The sequence below is a fragment of the Fukomys damarensis genome, unplaced genomic scaffold (assembly GCF_012274545.1).
Source record: "Fukomys damarensis isolate Sample0158 unplaced genomic scaffold, DMR_v1.0_HiC HiC_scaffold_27, whole genome shotgun sequence".
Lineage (NCBI taxonomy): Eukaryota > Metazoa > Chordata > Mammalia > Rodentia > Bathyergidae > Fukomys > Fukomys damarensis.
Window position 1 is genome coordinate 15,528,225 of NW_022900939.1, and position 18,999 is coordinate 15,547,223.

At 46.1% G+C, this 18,999-nt stretch overlaps 1 protein-coding gene across 6 annotated transcripts in view; it reads left to right on the forward strand.

Annotated features, from left to right (window-relative positions):
- Elf5 (E74 like ETS transcription factor 5) overlaps positions 1–18,999 on the forward strand; it is a 39,412-nt gene that overhangs the window by 2,666 nt on the left and 17,747 nt on the right. For 2 of the 6 annotated variants that reach the window (XM_010612606.2, XM_010612611.2), the window contains one exon: positions 15,293–15,417. In XM_010612606.2, the coding sequence (XP_010610908.1) occupies positions 15,293–15,417 (125 nt within the window). Of the gene's footprint in view, positions 1–5,869; positions 5,922–8,969; positions 9,151–10,643; positions 10,844–11,087; positions 11,311–15,292; positions 15,418–18,999 lie in introns of those variants that run through there. The other 4 variants (XM_010612610.3, XM_010612607.2, XM_010612609.1 and 1 more) reach the window with 4 other exon arrangements.

The following is an 18,999-nucleotide window of genomic DNA, read 5'->3' on the forward strand; positions in this document are numbered from 1 at the left end:
TGGGCAGGCTCTGTGCAGGACGGCCAGAGTGTCCATGGCAGCATGCGCCGCGCGTTGTTGGATTTGTCCTCACCCCTTCCCTTCACCATTCCCCAGTCAGGGGGAAAAAAAAAGATTTTTCTGTGTTTGTAGTTAGCCAGAGGCTGCAGCACTCCCGGTTTGCAAATTTCACCTTCAGATACCCTCTTAAGCCACTAACTGTCAGCCACCCTTTCAAATCTTGGCTCCAGAACTGTCTTGGCTTGTCTTCAGTTTCCATCACCTTAACCCAGTTTGCCAGCTCCAAAAGATCCTGAAAGGGCAAGGTTCCTCCTGAATCTCATTCGGCCTGACCGGAAGTCAGCTCCACTCACCTCCAGGGAGGAGAGGTGAACTCGGTGGGGCCCAGACCCCAGAGCTGTCTCCGCAGGCCTGCAGGTCTGACTTACACACTGGGTTGAGAATCCGCGGAGGGGTGGGGGTTGGGAGACACTCCTCACTTTCTAAAGGGAGGCTGAGGGTCGAACCACTGCCCAGAGGCTGTGGAACAGGTACAGAGGCAGCCTGGTCACCTCTGCCCTTCCCTCCCAGTCTATGCTGTGTCTTAGATGCCTCCAGCCCTTTCAACACATGGCTCAAGTCTGCTGGCTGATTGTGCAACTGGCCACTCGCATTGACTGAACACTTGACCTGAAGTGTCCCCACCCCCACCCCACCAGAAGGCCTTGTGCAAAAGCTGCCTTCTCCCTTGAACTCTGCTGAAAGTGACAACCTTAAAGTCAGAAAAGCCAGGTGGGTTTTTCCTTCCCATAGAGGGAGCTGGCACCCAGGCTGTCACAGACACTGCTAAAGATGAATTCACTAAAGCCCCACCAGAGGCTCATGCATGCAACTGTAAGGGGTGGTGTATGGCAGAGCTGTTGGCAAATCTCCAGCGATCTGCTGGGATCATTCCTGCGCCTCCTAGAGAGTACACTGGAGCTTGTTGGAAAAGTCTGGGTGAAGGGAATGAGTATGTTTATTAAACTGCTCTGTTTAAGCTAATTAAGGACAGTTGGCCAAATATAGTGACTTTCTCTAAGCACTCAGATTCATAAACTTTTGAAGAATTCCAAATAAGAAACTGCCAACAAATGGAAAGATGAATGTCTACTAAGTGCCACGTGTATACACTTGTATTATTAACTGACCTGGGAACCAGCTGATGTTATTCTCATGTTGCTGACTGGGAAACTGAGATTTAGGTTGGTTTTGTAATAATTTTAATATCATTGCAAGAATAATTTATTGAATACTTAGTATGTGCCAGGCACCGGACGAAGTGCTTCTTACACAACATTATCTCATTTCATTGCCGTTAAAGCTCTATGAAGTGATCATTTATTTTCAGATGAAGATACTGATACTAAAGGAGATAAGTAATTGTTTACCAAGTGGCAGAGAGATCTGAACCCGCATCTGTCGGACTCAAAAGCCCAGTGCTCTTTCTAGTACTGACTTTCCCCGAACTCCTTCTCATCTAGCTTTTGCTCTTAGCAATGCCATGGTTTATCTGTTTCATCCATGCGTACCTGGAAATGTTCACCCCAGTCCTACACTGACTGGTTCCTTTGAACCAAAGGGATAGCTGTGGACTCAAAATGACAAACAGAATCCTGCCCATCTTCCTTCACCCATGGAGAAGGTATTCAAACATACTTTTATCAGGCTAGGGGTGCAGCTCAGTGGTAGAGCAATGGGTTCCATCCCCAGAACTGTCAAAAAGGCATAGTTTCCTATGATTGACTCTAGTTTCTCATTCTTTATGGCTGAGTAGTACTCCATTTTATAGAAAAACCACATCTTCTTTAACCATTCCCCAATTGGTGGGCAATTGGGTTGTTTCCAAGTTTTAGCTATTACAAACTGTGCCGCTATAAACATGGTTGCACATATATCACTGTGGTATGGATCTTTTAATTCTTTGGGGAAGATACCCAGCAGGGGAATAGCTGGGTCAAATGGAACCTCTAGTCCTAGTTCTCTGAGGTATCTCCATATTGATTTCTACAGTGGTTGCACCAGTCAGCTCTCCCACCAACAATGGAGAAGGGTTCCTTTCTCCTCACAACCCCGCCAACATTTATTATTGGTTGATTTCTTGACAGCAGCCATTCTTTGTGGGGTGAGGTGGAATCTCAGAGTTGTTTTCATCTGCATCTCTCAAATGACCAGAGATGTTGAACATTTTTTCATATAGTTTCATAAAAAAGAAAGATGAGAGTGAGAGTAAAGTCTAGACTTTGAAGACACCTGTCTTCACAAACTCGAATGGCTCGGTGAGAACTTCAGAAAAATATGAACTCTTTACAGCCATCCTGGGGACAATCAAGTTCTCAAGAGTTTCTGTCTAGGTGTACAAGATCGCAGTACAAATGAGTATGTGTTTCTGTGAGCCTGTGGGTGAAACTAAACAGTTTCCTAATTTTAAGGCTCTTCCATGAGACTTATCAGCATCAGAAATCACTGGATTCATCTCAGGATATAACAACAAACTCTTTAAAAAGGTGATAAATCAGAAAACTTCATAGTAGTTTTGTAAAAAGCACAATGCCTACATTCTTATACCAACCCTTTTTCACAGCAAAGACTAATTTTCCAAATGAGTTCCTGAATGGAACCAATCCTAGGAAAGTTCAGGCCTTTGGGCTTTTTAATGGCAGGTGAAACTGTGAGAGAGAGAGAGAGAGAGAGAGAGAGATCTGTAAAGACATGGTAAAGAACAAAATTTAACTTCAGAGTTGTACAAAGAAGAAAGACAAGCAGCAACCTCTATTAAAAACACAAGTATAACTCTTGGAGAAAATCATTAACCAAGAGCAAGAACAGAGTCAAAGTTTGTGACCCAGTCTCCCCACACATGCTTGTCCCAGAAGAATGACAAAATCTGAGGCATCTTCAATATTGTGATCCCTATTCAGAAGGCTCGTGTGCAGAAAGACACCATGAATCAAAACTTAGCCAGAGCTGCCATGTGGTGACAGATGAGACCACACTAACCCTTAGGAGAAGAAGTGACAGGCCTGGCCATACGCATTCCCTCCCCACTGCACTCTAGGTGCCCCTTGAAGAAAAACATCACCTCTGGTTACCCCAGACACCAGAGAGCACGGCGGTCAGTGCCCTAGGCTCTGTGTCAAGCGATCCTAAAATGAAACCTTGGGTCTGCTACTCTGGGGTATGACCTTGAGCAAATTCTTGAAGTTCTATGAGCCTCAGCTTCCTCGTCTGTAAAATGGGGATAATAACAGCCCCTACTCCTACAGTTGTTGAGCGAGGCACGTAATGAGCATCCATTTTCAACAGGTCATCCGCATCCTGGTCACCCAGTTCAGATACCAAATCCCAGAGGAAGTTTCTTATAATTCGTCCTGCCTTTACTAACTTCCCCTTCCCTGAAGTTTTACAGACTCCTAACTCAAAATTTTACTTGGACTGTATATTGCCTCTAAATATTTCCTCTGGAGTTCCCTGTTAGGGTGCTGTCTGATTTTTAAAAGGCTGTAACAAAGTCTTACTGCTTTATTTTATTCCTATGGATGTCAAATATAGTATTTTTCATTATGTTTATTGGGTTTTTTGGTTACCGTATTTACCAAATTCAGATATTAATATTTCTGAAATCAGGATAATCTCTATAATCTAGCTTCATATTTGACATAGTGTTTTTTCCCCTACCCTGATATTATTTAAATGAATAGACATGGTAAAGATCATAATCAGCAGATTCTTGGAGACAATATTTGGTTAACTAATCAGGCTAGGCCTGCATGGAGCCAATTACAAGTTTCTCCTCGCATCCGCCTCATCCCCCTCCCTCGGTCTCCACCCCCTTCCACCCCCATCTCTTCACCAAGTGCATTTTGGAAGACAGTGGTTATGAATAATGGCACGAGGAGTTCAGTCTGGGGACATGAAAACCAATACGGTCACACACATTATAAGACTAGAAATGTTTTCATTCCCACCTGACAGGTAAAGAAACAAGTTTAGAAGGTTAAATTCCCCCTAGAAAGTCCTGTGTTAGCTTGTCTGTAGGAAGACTGCATCTTTAAAGTTTGTATGATTGATGATCTATTGAAAACCTTCCTTAATGAGGCTTGCAGACATAACAAGCTCATTAGCCACGGCTGGAAGCAAAGACCACCGCAGCACCAGAGATTCCAATGGCAGCACCTTCAGCACCAGCTTTCCCTCTCAACACCGGCACGGACTGTCCACAGGTGCCGAGGCCAATCATTTTTCAAGCTGCCACTCCAGCAACAGAAAAGCAAGCCCCATGCCTGCCAGAAACAACGATGTTTAATAGGAAAACAAGTAAAGAAAATGGTCGTCAAGGGTGGATTCCCTTGACTGAGCCTCTTGGATCTATGCCTTTATACAGCCATGATTGCTTCAGATTCTTCCATGACCCTCAAAACAGAAGCTTTAGTATGTTGACTGCCAGTATCTTTATTGGAAGGAAGAGAGACTAGAAATATAATCAAGCCCTTGTGTCAGATTTTCATAGACATTATCATTCATTAGCCTTGTAACTATGAAAGCAAACTCTAATTTTTTTATTGCAGTGGATTTCATTTTCATTGTGTTGCTTCCATTGTCATTGGCTTTGCCAACCTCTGACCTCCATGACGCCTTCAATGCTGAGAGTAACACAGAGAGCCATTATCTCCACTAGGCCCATAGCCGAGGATGGGGGAGTTACTTGGGGAGTCACCTCGGTGTTGCTCTCAGCTGATCTGAGGATCCTGTTCAGGAAAATGGAGAGTACGAGCAGCTAAAGGGCCAGTTAAACATAGGAGGATGGTGGAAGATTCTTAAAGAAGAAACAAAGCAAAAACAACAACAACAAAGAAAAACAAAAACGGAAACCTGAGAATACAGAATCAACCAACAAAAGTTGCTCGAATACCCATTTTTGCTTCAAGTCCATACTGATAATTTTGGGGGACAGTAGATGTACAACTCCTATCTTTGCTTTCAAGGGTCCCGACAGCATCCTGAATACCTAAGAAAAGTGATATCTCTCTAATTTAGATTTGGCCCCCCAGAGAAGTACCAGAGGGTGACATAACGGGACTCTGTCCCATCCTCCCTAAGCTCCAATATCGTGCCCTCTCAGCTGTGTGATATTGGGATATCAGCCTGTGTTTCTTCGTTAGTAAATTTTAGGTAGGTGACGATGACACCTTGTAGAATTGGCATAAGAATTAAATGATGACACACTATTTTTGACGAGACAGTTCCTGGCACCTACAAAATGCCCAGCCAATGGTTGCTGTTATGATTATTCACTGTAGAAAGACAACATTATCCCACTTATTATGTTAAAACTCAAAGGTCAGGGATCTTAATGAACATCTGCATCTCTCTCCATAATTCACTGTAACAGCTGCCACTTAATAAATTGTCCCATGCGCTGGGTATCACAATAGGTAATTCACCAAGGAGGAAACTGAGGCCAAGGCCCAGAGAAGTCAGAGCTCCGTCTAATGTCTCTCAGGTGCCGGGAGTTTGTTGACTTACACATCCTCTGACAAGAGATTTTCATCCTCAAATATTTGAACCAATCAGGCACAGGAAAAAAAATGTAATTTCTTCAATAGACTTTTTTCTAAAAATAATAATCCGAATAAAAGAGGCAGGAGGCTAAATCCAAAGACTGCCCATTTCACCATCATGCTGTAAATCTTTACTGGTGGCATCTTCTAGGAATTCACCAAAATTCAATTTTTTACTTCACTTGGGCTTTCAGCTTGTGCTACTCTTGGCACAAGAGTGGTGAAGGTGGCAGGTTGGGGTAAGGAGATCTGCCAGCCTGGAGAGCAAGCTCAAGGAAAAGCAGTAGCAACACTGAGCCCATTCTATCCAGAAAAGAAGTGGGGGAGACCCTCCAGCCTCAGGTAAGGTGATGTGTTTTCTGAGCCCGATGATTCCCTGACATATGTCTTCTTTATCTCAGGAATCATATCAGGCACCAGATCCAGCTAGGTAACAGTATTTCCACTATTTGAAAGGGGTGGACTGTGCCTTCAATGGTTACGGACACAGGGATTTGAGCCAACAGAGAGGGAAGGGTCCAGAGAAGCCAGTGCTAAGACCTAAGTCAAAGGAGCAAGGCCAGCTTGATCTCCTGCATCTGCCATGTGGTTTTAGCACTGAGCGGGTTTTCTGACCCCACCAAGCCTGGCACCTCTGTTTCTTCATCTGATAACAAAAGTAATGATAGCTCCCTCCCAGGGTAACTGTGAAAAATAACCCAGGTGAGATGTGAGCTTGCTAGCACAATGCTTAGCAATGGCAGATGCCCCATATGTGTGAGGCTCCCTCCTCCTGTCCCCGCAGTACTACTCCAGGAGCACTCAGAAGTGGTTAGCACAAAAGAAAGAAAAGAAATGGTTAGCACAGTAGCAGCATGGTCTCTACAGGCAGTCAGTGTAGACTGAAATACCTGTCCTACCACTGGTAGCTGTGTGACTCTAGGCAAGTTTCTACCTAACTTGTCCATTCCTCAATTTCCTTATCTGTAGAACAGAGATAATAAATGACTCCCTTGTCAGAGATTTGTGAGAATTTAATGTAAGAAGCTTAACAGTTTGAAAGATAACCCACCGTGGGGGTCTCTTCACTTCCCACCTTTTAATGCAGTAATTCACAGAGTCGTATGTTTCCCCCATTTTACAGACAAGGTAACAGACATGCAGAGAGCTTACTTGGGCTTCCCAGCCACACCCAGCCAGCAAATAGCAGAGAGAGATCCAAACCTACAAAGTGTCTTTCCAGTGCCTGGTCCGCTAGCCACACCGTCTCCATAACACTTACTTGTTTGGTTCTCTGGCTGGAACACCAGAAGAGTGGACAGGGACTGGAGGTCGCTCCTGTCCTTCCCCTGCTGCCCTTGCCCCACCCGTAGTCACCTTGCCCTCCTTTTCCTCATTCCCAATGCCCATCTCTTATTTTCACCCAGTACTTAGTGTGCAGTTTCTAGAAGCTTAATGCATGAGATTATCCAAGTCCTCCTTTCCAGTCAAATCTAAATTAAATGTGATGGTTCGACTTCATGACAGTCAAATCCCTCTTTTATTTAGATTTTATCCTAATAATCCATTCTACCTGGTCCAGAAGCCTGTAATTCTCCACAGAGATGATGTATTACACATCTAGGACTGAGGGACAGAGTTACTATCATGGACATACACTGCCAGAAAACTTGCACTATCAAATAATTGAGCTTAGAAAAAAATGTAATTTCTCCAAGGGCCTCTTTTTCTAAACACCAATACTGAACTAATATGTTCTCCTTGGAAACCCCTCCACCAAGAGAAATGTATGTGTGAGGAGAAAAACATTAGTACAGAAGCCAGTGACAAAATCAGACAGTGCCCAAGAGTAGAGAACATAGTGCATAGGATTCTCAGAGTCCCTAGAGACCGAACAGGAAAAGTCACAAAATTTTAAAAGCCTAAAAGAACCCCAAAGACCATCCAATCCAATTATTTGCAAACTCTCTTTAAGTACAGGTTCTTCTGTTGAAATGAAATCTTACCCAGAAGATTTATATAAGAGCTGAGGCGTTCTTACGGGGTCCCAGGGGACAGGGGAACATCTGGAGTCCCCTCCGCTCCCATTTTCTCTCTCTCTCCCAACCATTCTTTTGAGGGCTCTGGGGAACCCCTGCAGTTCCTCTGGCCGCAGTGTGAAAATCTCTATCTGAATCCCACTTCCACCTTTCACTACAGGGGGCGGGGGTGAAATCCAGAAAAGCTACCTAACTTGCCTGAGGTCACACAGCCAAATCAGCAGGCTAGGCAATCCCCTTAATCTGTTTTCAACACTTTTTCCATAATGACACCTGCATCCTCAAATGAACTGCCTTTTAGTTTTTCCAGGCACTTGTGCTTTCCTTCATGCCCAATGTTCCCATGAAAATCTAACCAATCCCCACTTGTGCCTTAAAGCTTGGAGTGTACAGCTTGGACACAGCCCGTGACTGCAGGACGCATAGTGTAGAAGGCAAAGGGTGACAAACACTGCCCCACAGATAAGTCTGGACGCTCTTCGGGGCTGAGAGTCTGCGGTCCGGGGGAAGTCCTAAAAGGTGGGTGGTTCTCAGGAGGACACCCGAGCGCTGACAATCAAGGCGGGGCCCCTGGCCTGTTAGCTTTGGACACATCCTAGCCACTATGCCTCTTCATTTCTCTATCTATAAAACAGGGGAGGGGAGAGGGAGGAAGCCACCACGTGACTGCTGACAGCCACACGTGTTAGGAGCGGACTGTGTTCAGGTGGCTGTGCTCTGTGCGTGCTTAGAGTGAAAAGGCCCCGCCGTGGCCCTGGAACCTGGCTGCCCCCTTCTCCTGCGTGGAAAGTGCTGAAACAGTGGAGAAGAGCGATCCCGATTAATGCTCTCCGCGAAGGAGATACTAGGTGCACGGTGGCTAACAAAGGCCTCACCAGGGCCTTTGCTTCCAGTTGCCTCCTGCCATCCCCTGAGGCCGAGGATAGAGACCATCGCTTGCATTCGGCTGATGAAGCCCGAACAGGTTCATTAACTTGTTCAGAATCGTACAGCTAGAAAATGACAGACCCAGAATTTGATTCCCAAAGCATCTCACTGCAAAGCCCGTGTTCTTAACCATTACCCCCCCCAGTGCCCTTCCTTCCTCCTCCACGGATAAAAGGGGGAAGAGTCGCACATAGGAGGGCACAGGGCTGGGCTAGAGCAGGAGGGCGGAAGTGTAGACTGCGGCGTTTCCCCTCCAGCCTCATTTCCCTGCGCAGAGTTCCCCAGCCAACGCTGCTGCACCCAGTAAATGTCCCAGAAGAATTCTCTGCTTGTTTACTGAGTCCCCTGAGCCAGGGGGTGGTGAGCTGGGCACAAAAGCAGGATAAAGGTAAATTTTCTGCATGTGAGAACCACCCCCCTCGAGGAGCTGTGTCACACTGTATGTCACCGTCATCAAAGGGGCTGTGCATAAACCTGAAAAACCAAACGGACCTGTCTGTAGGTGTCACTTATATCACAAGGCTACAGGTGCCTTTATTTCCAAGTCTGCGTCTGCCGGGGCCAGGAGCGCCTGCCTTCCCTTGCCTTCCAAGCCTTCTCTCTGGACCCAGCCACCCTGTCCTCACGTAAGCGACTTTCTTTTTTAAGATGAATTGTGAGGGGCATCAGGGCTCAGAAGCTGGGCCTTGCGCCTAGGTGTGTGTGGCAAGCTCTGGCTCTGTTGCCTCTAGAAGCTGCTGGACTCAGCTTTGATTGCCTGCCTGAGAGATGTGACTGCCTTGGCCATGTGGCCGCCCACCCTCTCCTCACCAGCCCCAGCTTCCTGAGAACCTGGGAGAATAAGGAGAGGACCCACGTAGGCTCTCCACTCTGTACTCTTCCTGAAGACAGCTGTAGGAAGGGAAGCTGGATTTTACACAGCAAAACATTCGGCTTCAAAGGAATCCCCACCCCTCCTCCTGACTTCATCCCTCAAATGCCCCTGGCCTGCTGACTGCTCCCCACCCCAGCTGCCTTGACAGAGACAACTGCCTTACAGTTTAGGGCATTTTCAGGAATTAGTCTGTACAAAAAGCTGTAAAGTAATCCCATTTTCCCCTCTCCCACCCCATTAGATAAAATGCATCCAGAAAAGTAGTGGTTGGGGGGTTTTCCACTGTGTTCTCTGACCTTGTATGTGGGGTTACTGTGAGGTTCCCCCTGCTGGCAGAAATTGGTAACACAGGCTCCCGCCTAAATCTTGAGGGTCCAAGTCTGCGTGGATGGGTCCAGAATTTAGAATCTGGAAATGGGGTCACGGGTTATTTGATAAAACTTCTGAGTTTTACAGTTGAGGGAACTGAGGCCCAGAAAGACTCAGTTACTTAAGAAGATAGGTTTGTGCTTTTTGTGTAGTCTAAAGAACTAGAGAAATATCTTGTTTTGTTTTGTTTTTTTGGTACCGGGGATCGAACTCCGGCTCTTGCACTTAAAAGGCAGGCAGCAGAACCACTGAGCCAAATCCCCAGCGAGACATACCTTGTTTGAAAGCTCGATTCTTTTTGTGTGGTGTTGTTCTCAAGAATGTTTTTCCCTGATTCCAGTTTGTGCTTGGCAGGAGTTTCCAGTTTGGTTGTCTTCTTTTCTCAAAAGTTGCCAGAGTAGATATGTTGACAATGGTTGATTTTTCCTTCTGGGGTGGGAGTGGATATAATATGATTTCAGGACATTCTGAAAATAAGTGTTAAAATCCCCATTTAAAGAGAGTCATAGAGCCCCCTGGCATGGAAAAGCAATCGAGAATTTTAGTAGGCTGAGTAGTAAGAAATATGCACTATGTCCGTTGCCTGGTGACCGGCCCCTTCGACTGTTTAATCCTTCAACTATTTAATCCTTTGATTTAACCCTTCGACTATTTAATCCAAAACTGTGAACTTTGCATTGAAGCCCACAGAAAACTGTATGAGCCTTTGCCGCACCTTCAGAAAAACAACAATCAACCAAACGCCCTGAGCAATCTTAAGAGAAACAAGGAATCACTTGATGAGAGGTCAGCAGATTGGTTCTCACAGCTGCTACAGTTTCTCCCGGAGCAAACACTCAAACACCCAACCCACAATCCAGCTTTAGTGGCCAGTATTGAAATGCTCCATGGTGTTCTCCTCAATTGGCCCTTCTTGGGGAGGCCAAAGAGTCAGAAACTGACCCTGCCTCCCACAGAGCTCGGGACCCAGTGGACGTTCAGGTGTCATGAAGGCAGTGGGGGTGGAGAACGCTTTTCTCCCCAGTGAACTACCAGACGGTGAGATTGGAGAAGCCCCATCTGAACCCTCTCAATCGGTATGTGGTACCCAGGTGGCCATGTTCCACCCTGTGACGTTTCACATATAAACAGACAATGTGTAGGTGCTCAGCTGGGTAGATTTTTGGTCACATGCCCAGAGTGAAGTTGATGATCCCTGCCGGGGTCAGGAAGGAATTTTCCTCCTCTGGCAAACTGGCCAAGGCTGGGTAGTTTTCTTCTTTGCCTTTCTTTCTTTCTCTCTCTCTCTCTCTCTCTCTCTCTCTCTCTCTCTCTGGAAGGCTGAGCAGAGCAGTCTGGTTGCTCCAGCCATGGGCACCGCAGCTGTTATTGCTGCCTCTGGTTTGTGTGGGGGCCAGAAGCCCACAGGCCTGGCCGTTTGACGGGGTGGACCCTCTCCGAGTGCACACCGTATGTAAGCCAGCTCTGAGAAAGGTTGGGAAAGCAGCACTGGAAGGTATCCAGGGACTCCAGCTTCCATGCAATTGCTGCCTCTCTCCCAAAGGTACTTGCAGCCGGCCTTTCTCATGCATGGAGGGGAACCCACCTGAATCCTCACCTTGTGTTGATTGTGTTTGATCCTTTCCTGCTTAACGGATGGCTGTTAATCTTGGGGAAACTGGGTTCCACTGCTGTGGGTCTGCTGGGGGACAATGTGAGGGCTCAGAAGGTTTAAAGCACTTAGCTTCAGTTATCCTGAGATCCCTAAACCAGCCTAGAACAGGTAGAAGACAATGGGCATAGGAGGGTAGGCAGAGGAGGGAATCAGAAATGTTTTCAGAGCTACTGGTTTAATCTGTGATTGTACCAGTTGGATTTTAGTCCAGTTCAATGAGCCTACTGGACCACAGTATCCAAATATAATCAACATGTGTGCTTGTTTGTGTGTGTGTGTGTGTCTGTGTGTGTTCACAAATGTTGTCCATCTTGTCTATCTCCATCTAGCAGGTGAAGAACTAGGTTTAGAGAGGTGCAAGGGCAGAATTCGAACCCCACGTTCAGGGCTTTTTCCATGATGACGTCACCCAGCCCCTCAAAAATAAAGAGTGTGGCTAGACCAGCGGGCCCAAGAAGAATCTCGTCCTGTTGAGATGTTAGGGCCGTCTAACCCAGTGCTTCTGAGCCCTTTTATTATTACCCCCATCCCATTGGGAACAGCTGGCCCAACCTGAGGCTGGGCTTACCTCTTGCCAGGCCTTGCTGAGAAATGAGAGCTCACGCCACTACTGCTTCCCGCCCACTCTGCTCACCTGTATGAAAGAAATCTTTAAGGGCCCTGCTGTTCACTCATTGCGAGGACCTTAGAGGGCCTAAAGGAGAGGGGCTGCGGAACACAAAGGAGCCATTATTCTTGAACTTGCACACCTAGTGCATGCTGGCTAAGTGGCCAAGGACTTTTGTGGCATGCCCAGAGCGAATAGCGTGCTATTGCAATTGTAAAACAAAACAAAAAGAAAATAAAGAAGGGAAAAACCTCCTGCTGCTTCCATAAAAGTTTTTTTTCTCCAAAAAGCAAGAAGTAATTACAGAAGGAATATAGCAGGCCATACACCCAAGAGAGCCCTTTAAGAAAAACCTAACAGATATAATTTCCCAAAGGGAATCAGATACGACTTTGTGGGAAGTGCTGGAGAGATTACAGATTAAGAAAGCAGGTTGGTGTAATTAAAAATCCTTAAAGAATGTAAATACTGTATCGATCAAAAAATATTCCTAATTTTTATGATTAAATTCCATTTTCAAATGACTTTTTAAAGACCCCAAATGACTCTTGAGAACTGCTTGTCAGGCATCAGTGAGAAAAGTCTCCTGCAGCTGTGCTCACATTTTATCTGGAGAGAGAGCCCCACTATTGGCATTGAAGACCCAGAGACAAGTGTTCTGGGTTTTTTTCCATTTGGGGTTTACCTTCTCTTTCTCCAGCTCAATGAGAGTCACGTCTTCTTTCTTTTTCTTCCACTTTCTGAGCTTTCTGGCACAGAAGGAGTGAAGATAGTTTTATCTTTAGTCCTCATTGAACTTTTCTGAAGCCCAGAAAGCAGAAGAGATCTTGGGCTTCAGGGACACTTCCCTTCCTCACAAACCCCACTCCATCTTTCTTCATCCTGCCCTCCATCATCCCCCACACCCTACCCCACTCTGGATATAAAACCAGCCAATCCATGGGAAAATCAGAGCCCAAACCCAGGCAGCCTTGACTCCTACTAGAGAGGCTCCCAGGGGAGATCTGTGGCCATGATAATCTGCTAGACCCATTAACCCTGTGCAGGCATCACAAAGAAGCCACATCTGGGGACTTATAAGTACTGGTCCAGAAAGGGTGCACAAAGATGGGATTCAAACTCTGCTTTCTATCCATGTCCAGGGTGCAGTTCTCATGCACACTGGATGGTGGTGACGATGGTAAATTTCTCAACAAAGAATTTGCCTTTAATTCGAGAATCGCACAACCCCTGCCCCTCTTAGTATCTCTGCGTCACAAAGTGTACCTAAGCTGCAACTGTTTTTAGAAAGGGAGGCAGATAGACCAAGAGTCAGAAGACTTAGACCCTCTCTCCAATATAATCATGCTGTCTACTGCGTGAGTTACACAAATTCCTTCCCTGTAAAATGGCAGGATGAGCAGAGAGATTAGACCAACTTGGTGTTTTCTAGCATGGTATTCACATCCCTGGCAAGGTACAAGTAGATTCTGCTCTGCAGTTGACAAACTCTTTCTCAAAGAGCCAGATAATAAATACTTTAGCATTTATCGATGCACAAACTCAAGGATGTTGTGTAGGTACTTACTTTAAAATGTAAAATCATTTTTGACTGCAGAACATACAAAAGTAGGTAGTAGACTGGATTTGGCCTGAGAATATAGTTTGATAGTCTCTGATTTAGGTGGGACATGGAAGAACATTCTCTATTTAAATTGTAATATATTTTTTCATGTACTTTAAAAATACTTTCTCTTTGTGATATAAAGTATAAAGCCTTCCTTTTAAAATAAGCATATTAATGTTAAAACAAAAAAGTTTATTTTTTAAACTATTTTAGGTAAATGTTTGATAGGGTATAGGGTGGGTGAAATTATCATGGTGGTAGGCAAACGAGCAAAGTTTGAGAGACGTTGGATGGGATGATGGACAAGTCCTAACCATCTCAAAGTTCCCTCTTTTAATACCCCAAGATGTAGAGTCTAGTCTGTGCCTGGATGCTTCACCAGTAGTGTGATCTTGAGCTGTTCTGCCCTCATAAAAGGGGAAAGAACTGGCCTATCTCTATTACAATTTCTAGAAAAAGATAACTTAGGTAAACGGGTGTTTTAATCTGCCAAACATGGGTTTTTACATTTGAACTGGGGGAATAGAGGATACAGTGAAGTGGTAGTGTACAGGAATATGGGAAGAAGCAGAGGGAGGTTGGGATGACCAGGGATACATCCGGGTGGAAACATGAGCCTGTTCCCTTCCGCCATCCTTCCAGCCCTTTCTTGGAGTTCCCCTCACCACAGAGTGGGTGGGGAACAGAAGCTAACACTAACATCACGAGCTTTTAAACAGATAAACCTGAGCTGCCACCCAGACCCCACCACCTGCCGGCTGGGTGGTTCTGCATTTGCTATCTTGAGTCTTGGAGCCTATAGGCCTCATCTGTAAAATGGAACCACTTCCAGTGCCTGTCTCAGATTGGTTGTAGTGGGAATCATGAGAATTCGTGAATAGTGAAGCTAAGTACTACAGTACATAGCATAGAGCCTGAAGTGTAGTGTCTGTGGCACCCTCCCTTCACCAAAACTTTCAGGACAGCTGTACAACAGAATTCAGAATTCTTTGGTTGTTAGGAAGGTGAAGCTGTGTATATCCTGCAAAATACACACACAAGCACACACACACACACACACACACACACACACAAAACCCAAGGTCTAGGATTGCTCTGAAACATCAGTATCTCTGCAGTGTATCCTGAATACTCACTATGTAGAACTAAAAAGACTAGTTATAAAACTACATAACCTATATCACCATGTGTGTGTTATGTGTATAAAATGATATAGCATCAGTATAAGTCTGTTGGCTGAGAAATATGCATGTGCACCAAACACACAAACTCCCGATTTTCTTGCCCTGTTTCCAGAAGTGCATTGTTAGCTGTCATATGTCAGATATCAGAGAATTAGATGCAAGCAAACAGGGAAAGTAAATAAAGGGGCGGTGTTGCAGAATAAGAACCTCCATTCTCAAACTCCAGCTTTCCAACTTTCAAGTCACGTTGCTTGAGCAACTGCCTCAGCCCCTCTGCATTGGTTTCCTCATCTATGAAATGGGGAGAGGCAGGATGTGGTGAGGATTAAATAATGCCCGCTGTGGAATGCACTGAGGGGTGCCTGATGGCTGCCATTATTGAAGCCAAGCCTGGCCCCGCTGGGGGCACCCACATAGCATGGCTTCCGGAAGCCCACACTCTGCACCACCTTCACAGCCTCTCTGCTATTGCAGGGTGATGTTGGACTCCGTGACACACAGCACCTTCCTGCCCAACCCGTCCTTCTGTGACCCCCTGATGTCGTGGACAGATCTGTTCAGCAGTGAGGAGTATTACCCTGCCTTTGAGCCTCAGACAGGTGCGTACATCTGGAGCAGCTGGCATGGGCAAGGGCAGCTGGCATGGGCTGGGGCAGGAGGTGCAGATGTGGGTTAGACAACAGGCCACACTGGGGCCTGGAAACGCCGGTGTTGAGAGGTCAGGGGAGGCCCAGGTGGAAGGAAGGGCAGCCTCTTGCTAGAAGGAAGGCCCTGGAACCCTCACCCTGACTTCTTCCTGGTTCTCTATAAACTATCTGACCTGGCCCAAAGCAAGTGCTCATTAAACATAAGTGCCCTTGCTCTCCCTCCTCGTTTTTCCTTCCTCTGGGTCTCAGCACAGAGCTTATCCACCTGAGAAGGAAGCTTCGGGCCTTGTGCAAATCTCATGCCACAGAGATTTTATTCCAGAAACCCTCCAAGGGCCTCAGTCCCAGCGTGTCTGGGTGACTGTACATCACAGCAGAGTGGGCTGGCTGCTGGCCTGGTAAATGCGCACCACACAGGCAGTGATGCAAGCACCCATGAGGCCATCAGTTTCCACTGAGCCTTAACCCTAAACACCCCGGCCGGGCGCACTCCAACCCCAATGTGCTGAGGCAGGCAGAGTCAGGGAGGGGCTGAGCCTCCAGTCACTGTGCAGTATCTACCACCACAGAAGCCCCTGCCTCAGGGGCCAGGGCCAGGGCCACGGCTGCACACAGAACTGAGGACTGCACCTAAATCCCACAGTCCTACACTCTCCCCCATCCCACACATGCACACCTGAAATCTCTCATTCTCATCCAAGAGGTCTTGAATCATTTCAGATACAGAGGACAGTTTTCCATGGAGCCTAAGAAACACCTGAAATTCAGCTAATAGACAAACTCAGACTCTGAAGGAGCAGAATGAAAGCTCTTGGGTCCCTGACCCTCTCTGTGTCCCATGCCTCTCTCTACCCATGCTTAAGGCCAGCCCCCACTTAACCCAGACCCTGCCTAATCTCCTGGGTGACAGCTGGGGTGGCAAGAGGAGAGAGAAGTGGCCTTAACCATCTGACCCCTTGATGCTCAGACATTGGGAGCGGCACCTTCTATAGTTGCCAAGAGCTCAGGGTCTGGAGTTGGGCGTCCTAAATGTGAAGCCTATGATCAGTGCCATCTTAACCTCTTGTAGCCTAGTCATCTCATCCGGATGATGGGGAGAATAATAATGCCTCCCCGGGAGGGTTGTTATGAGACTCAGATGAGTTCCTAAATATGAAGTGCGTGGGACATGGTCTGGCCTGGTCCATGGCCTGCACACACAGGTGTTTACAAAAATGGAGCGTTAGCTCCAGTAGGGTGTGACGAACAGTTGTAGGGCTAGCTGGTACCAATGATTGTTTAGCAGTACAAATGTATTTAATGTCACTAAATGGTAAGCTTACAAGGGGTTAAAATGGTGTTTTATGGGATTTTTATTTTATCACCATTTTTAAAAATGAAAAGTTAACAGAAATGGTCACCAATAAATTGCCAGTATGACTTAAAGCTGAGCAGATCATGGGTTCTCAGATGTGGCTCTCTCCCAGCTGAGGCCTCTGCATTTCCACCAGTTTAATGAGAGGTGGAACCAGGTAATTGCTAGGGTTCCTTCCAGAAGCTTCTCTGGATACTACGTCATGCAATATCACAAGCGTAGCTTTCTTCTCCCACCACTGAGAGAATAGAAATTTCCACTGGGGTGTGAGGCCAATGAAAATAAAATGCCCTTTGGGAGTAACATAGGTTCCTGACATTCCCTGAGAGAGGAGCCAGGTTTTTACCACCTGGCCCTCTCTCTAGATTTCAGAAGAAGGTGGGTTATCCTGACCTCTTACAGGGCAAAGTTGGGCATGAAAGCGTAGTCTCGTGTGAGCATCTCTCACCGAGCTGCCCGGGCACCAGGTGAACGTTATGAGCCCCACTGATGCGAGGAATACCTGGCAGTCCCTTCTTGTCTTCTTCTAACAGAGACATCACCACCCAGAGAGATGACTCCTTGGTATCAGTTTCCACAAAAGCCAGGGATATGTCAGGGATGGCCACGTTTGCCCTGGGCATGTCTCTGAAAACTTTTGTTGCTTGGTGGCCAAATGTCCCCAAGGCATCTTTACCCAGGTCCTCTCCCACCTCACAGGAATTGCCATCTTGAATTCAGAGCTTGGCTTAGGGACTGTCCTTGTGGCACCTTCCTGCTTCAGCCTAGCTTTGAGTGTGGATATTGCCATTACCAGCCATGTGATCTCCAGCCAGTTTGTTTGAAACATATTTTTCTGTGCAGAAATAATACACACCTCTTAGAGTGAGAGGATAGGATGAGATTTTTGTCTATTAAATGTTTAACCAAGTGCCTGGTACATGGTAATTCCAAATGTAGGCAGATAGAGTCCCCAACTCCTAGACGGACAGAAAAGCAGCTCCCTGTCTCCTTTAGTATTCTTCATACTGAACAAAAGTTACACAGATCTCTATTGCAACCTTCCCAATATTTGACAGTATAGATACTTTAAGATCAAAGGGAAAGGAAATAAAGAAATAGTGTTCCCTCTAGATAAATGATCTAGAACGCAGGGTAGGCAGGAGTGGTTAGTGTGTTGAGGAAAACCAGCTGTTTTCCAAATTTTTTAAAATGTCTGTGGCAGTGTTGCAGAAACTGTGCCCGCCATGTGCCAACCACAAATGGTTCCGCCTGCTCTTTGAAGCAGGACTTCTGCTTAGCTGTAACTGCAGAGTAGAAGGGGACAATCAGAGATGGTAAAATGCCTGAGAATTTCATTAACTCACCCCAGCCTTTTCAAAATAAAGCATCATAGTAGGATGGTGCGTGCATTTCACTTGCATATAACATTTTTTCCAAAGAGTCTTTCTCTAATCAAGTTCTAGTCACCAAGGCTCTGAGGAGTATTTGGCCTCACCTCTGCTTCCTGGGGCTCCGTCCTGGGCCTCCACCTCCCTTCATACCTCTCTCGATGGCCAGTGGCCATGCCAGCGTGGAGTTTTGCAATATATCTATGCTTTGTCTGCAGCAGAGGTATCTGGATTAGGTCAGCTCTGGAGGGTCCCCACGGATGGGAGCTGAGAAGCCCGCACTCAGCTCCCCGCTCTGCTCTTACCCTCAAGTCATTTCTTCTACTTTACTTCAGAAGACAATACAGCTTAGTGAGTATAAGGCTTTGCCACAAGAGCTAGAATACACATACAAGGTGTGATAAAAAGCTACGGTGAATTTTTTCTTTAATTTATTACAGTAAAAAAAGTGTTGCCACTAATCCCTCTAAAAGACTTCGCTTTGCTTCAAACATTCATCCCATCATTCTTGCCACTGTCTTTTTTTTTTCTTTTTATTGAGTTTATTGGTACATTTTAGGTATGCAGTACAGTTACATTCATCATTGGGATCTTGTACCTCTACATGACAGGTCTTGGTTCTCATTTTTCCCCCTTGTCCCTGCCCTCCCTTCACCCCCTCCTCCCCTCCCCATTTACAAACACTTTATTTCCATTTTTTCATTTTCTCATATTTGTTTTCTTTTCCCTTTTTCCCTTTCCCCTACCCTTCCCACTTTCTCTACACCTTTAGCCCTTTTCTTCCTATTTCACACTGTTAATTATCCCATT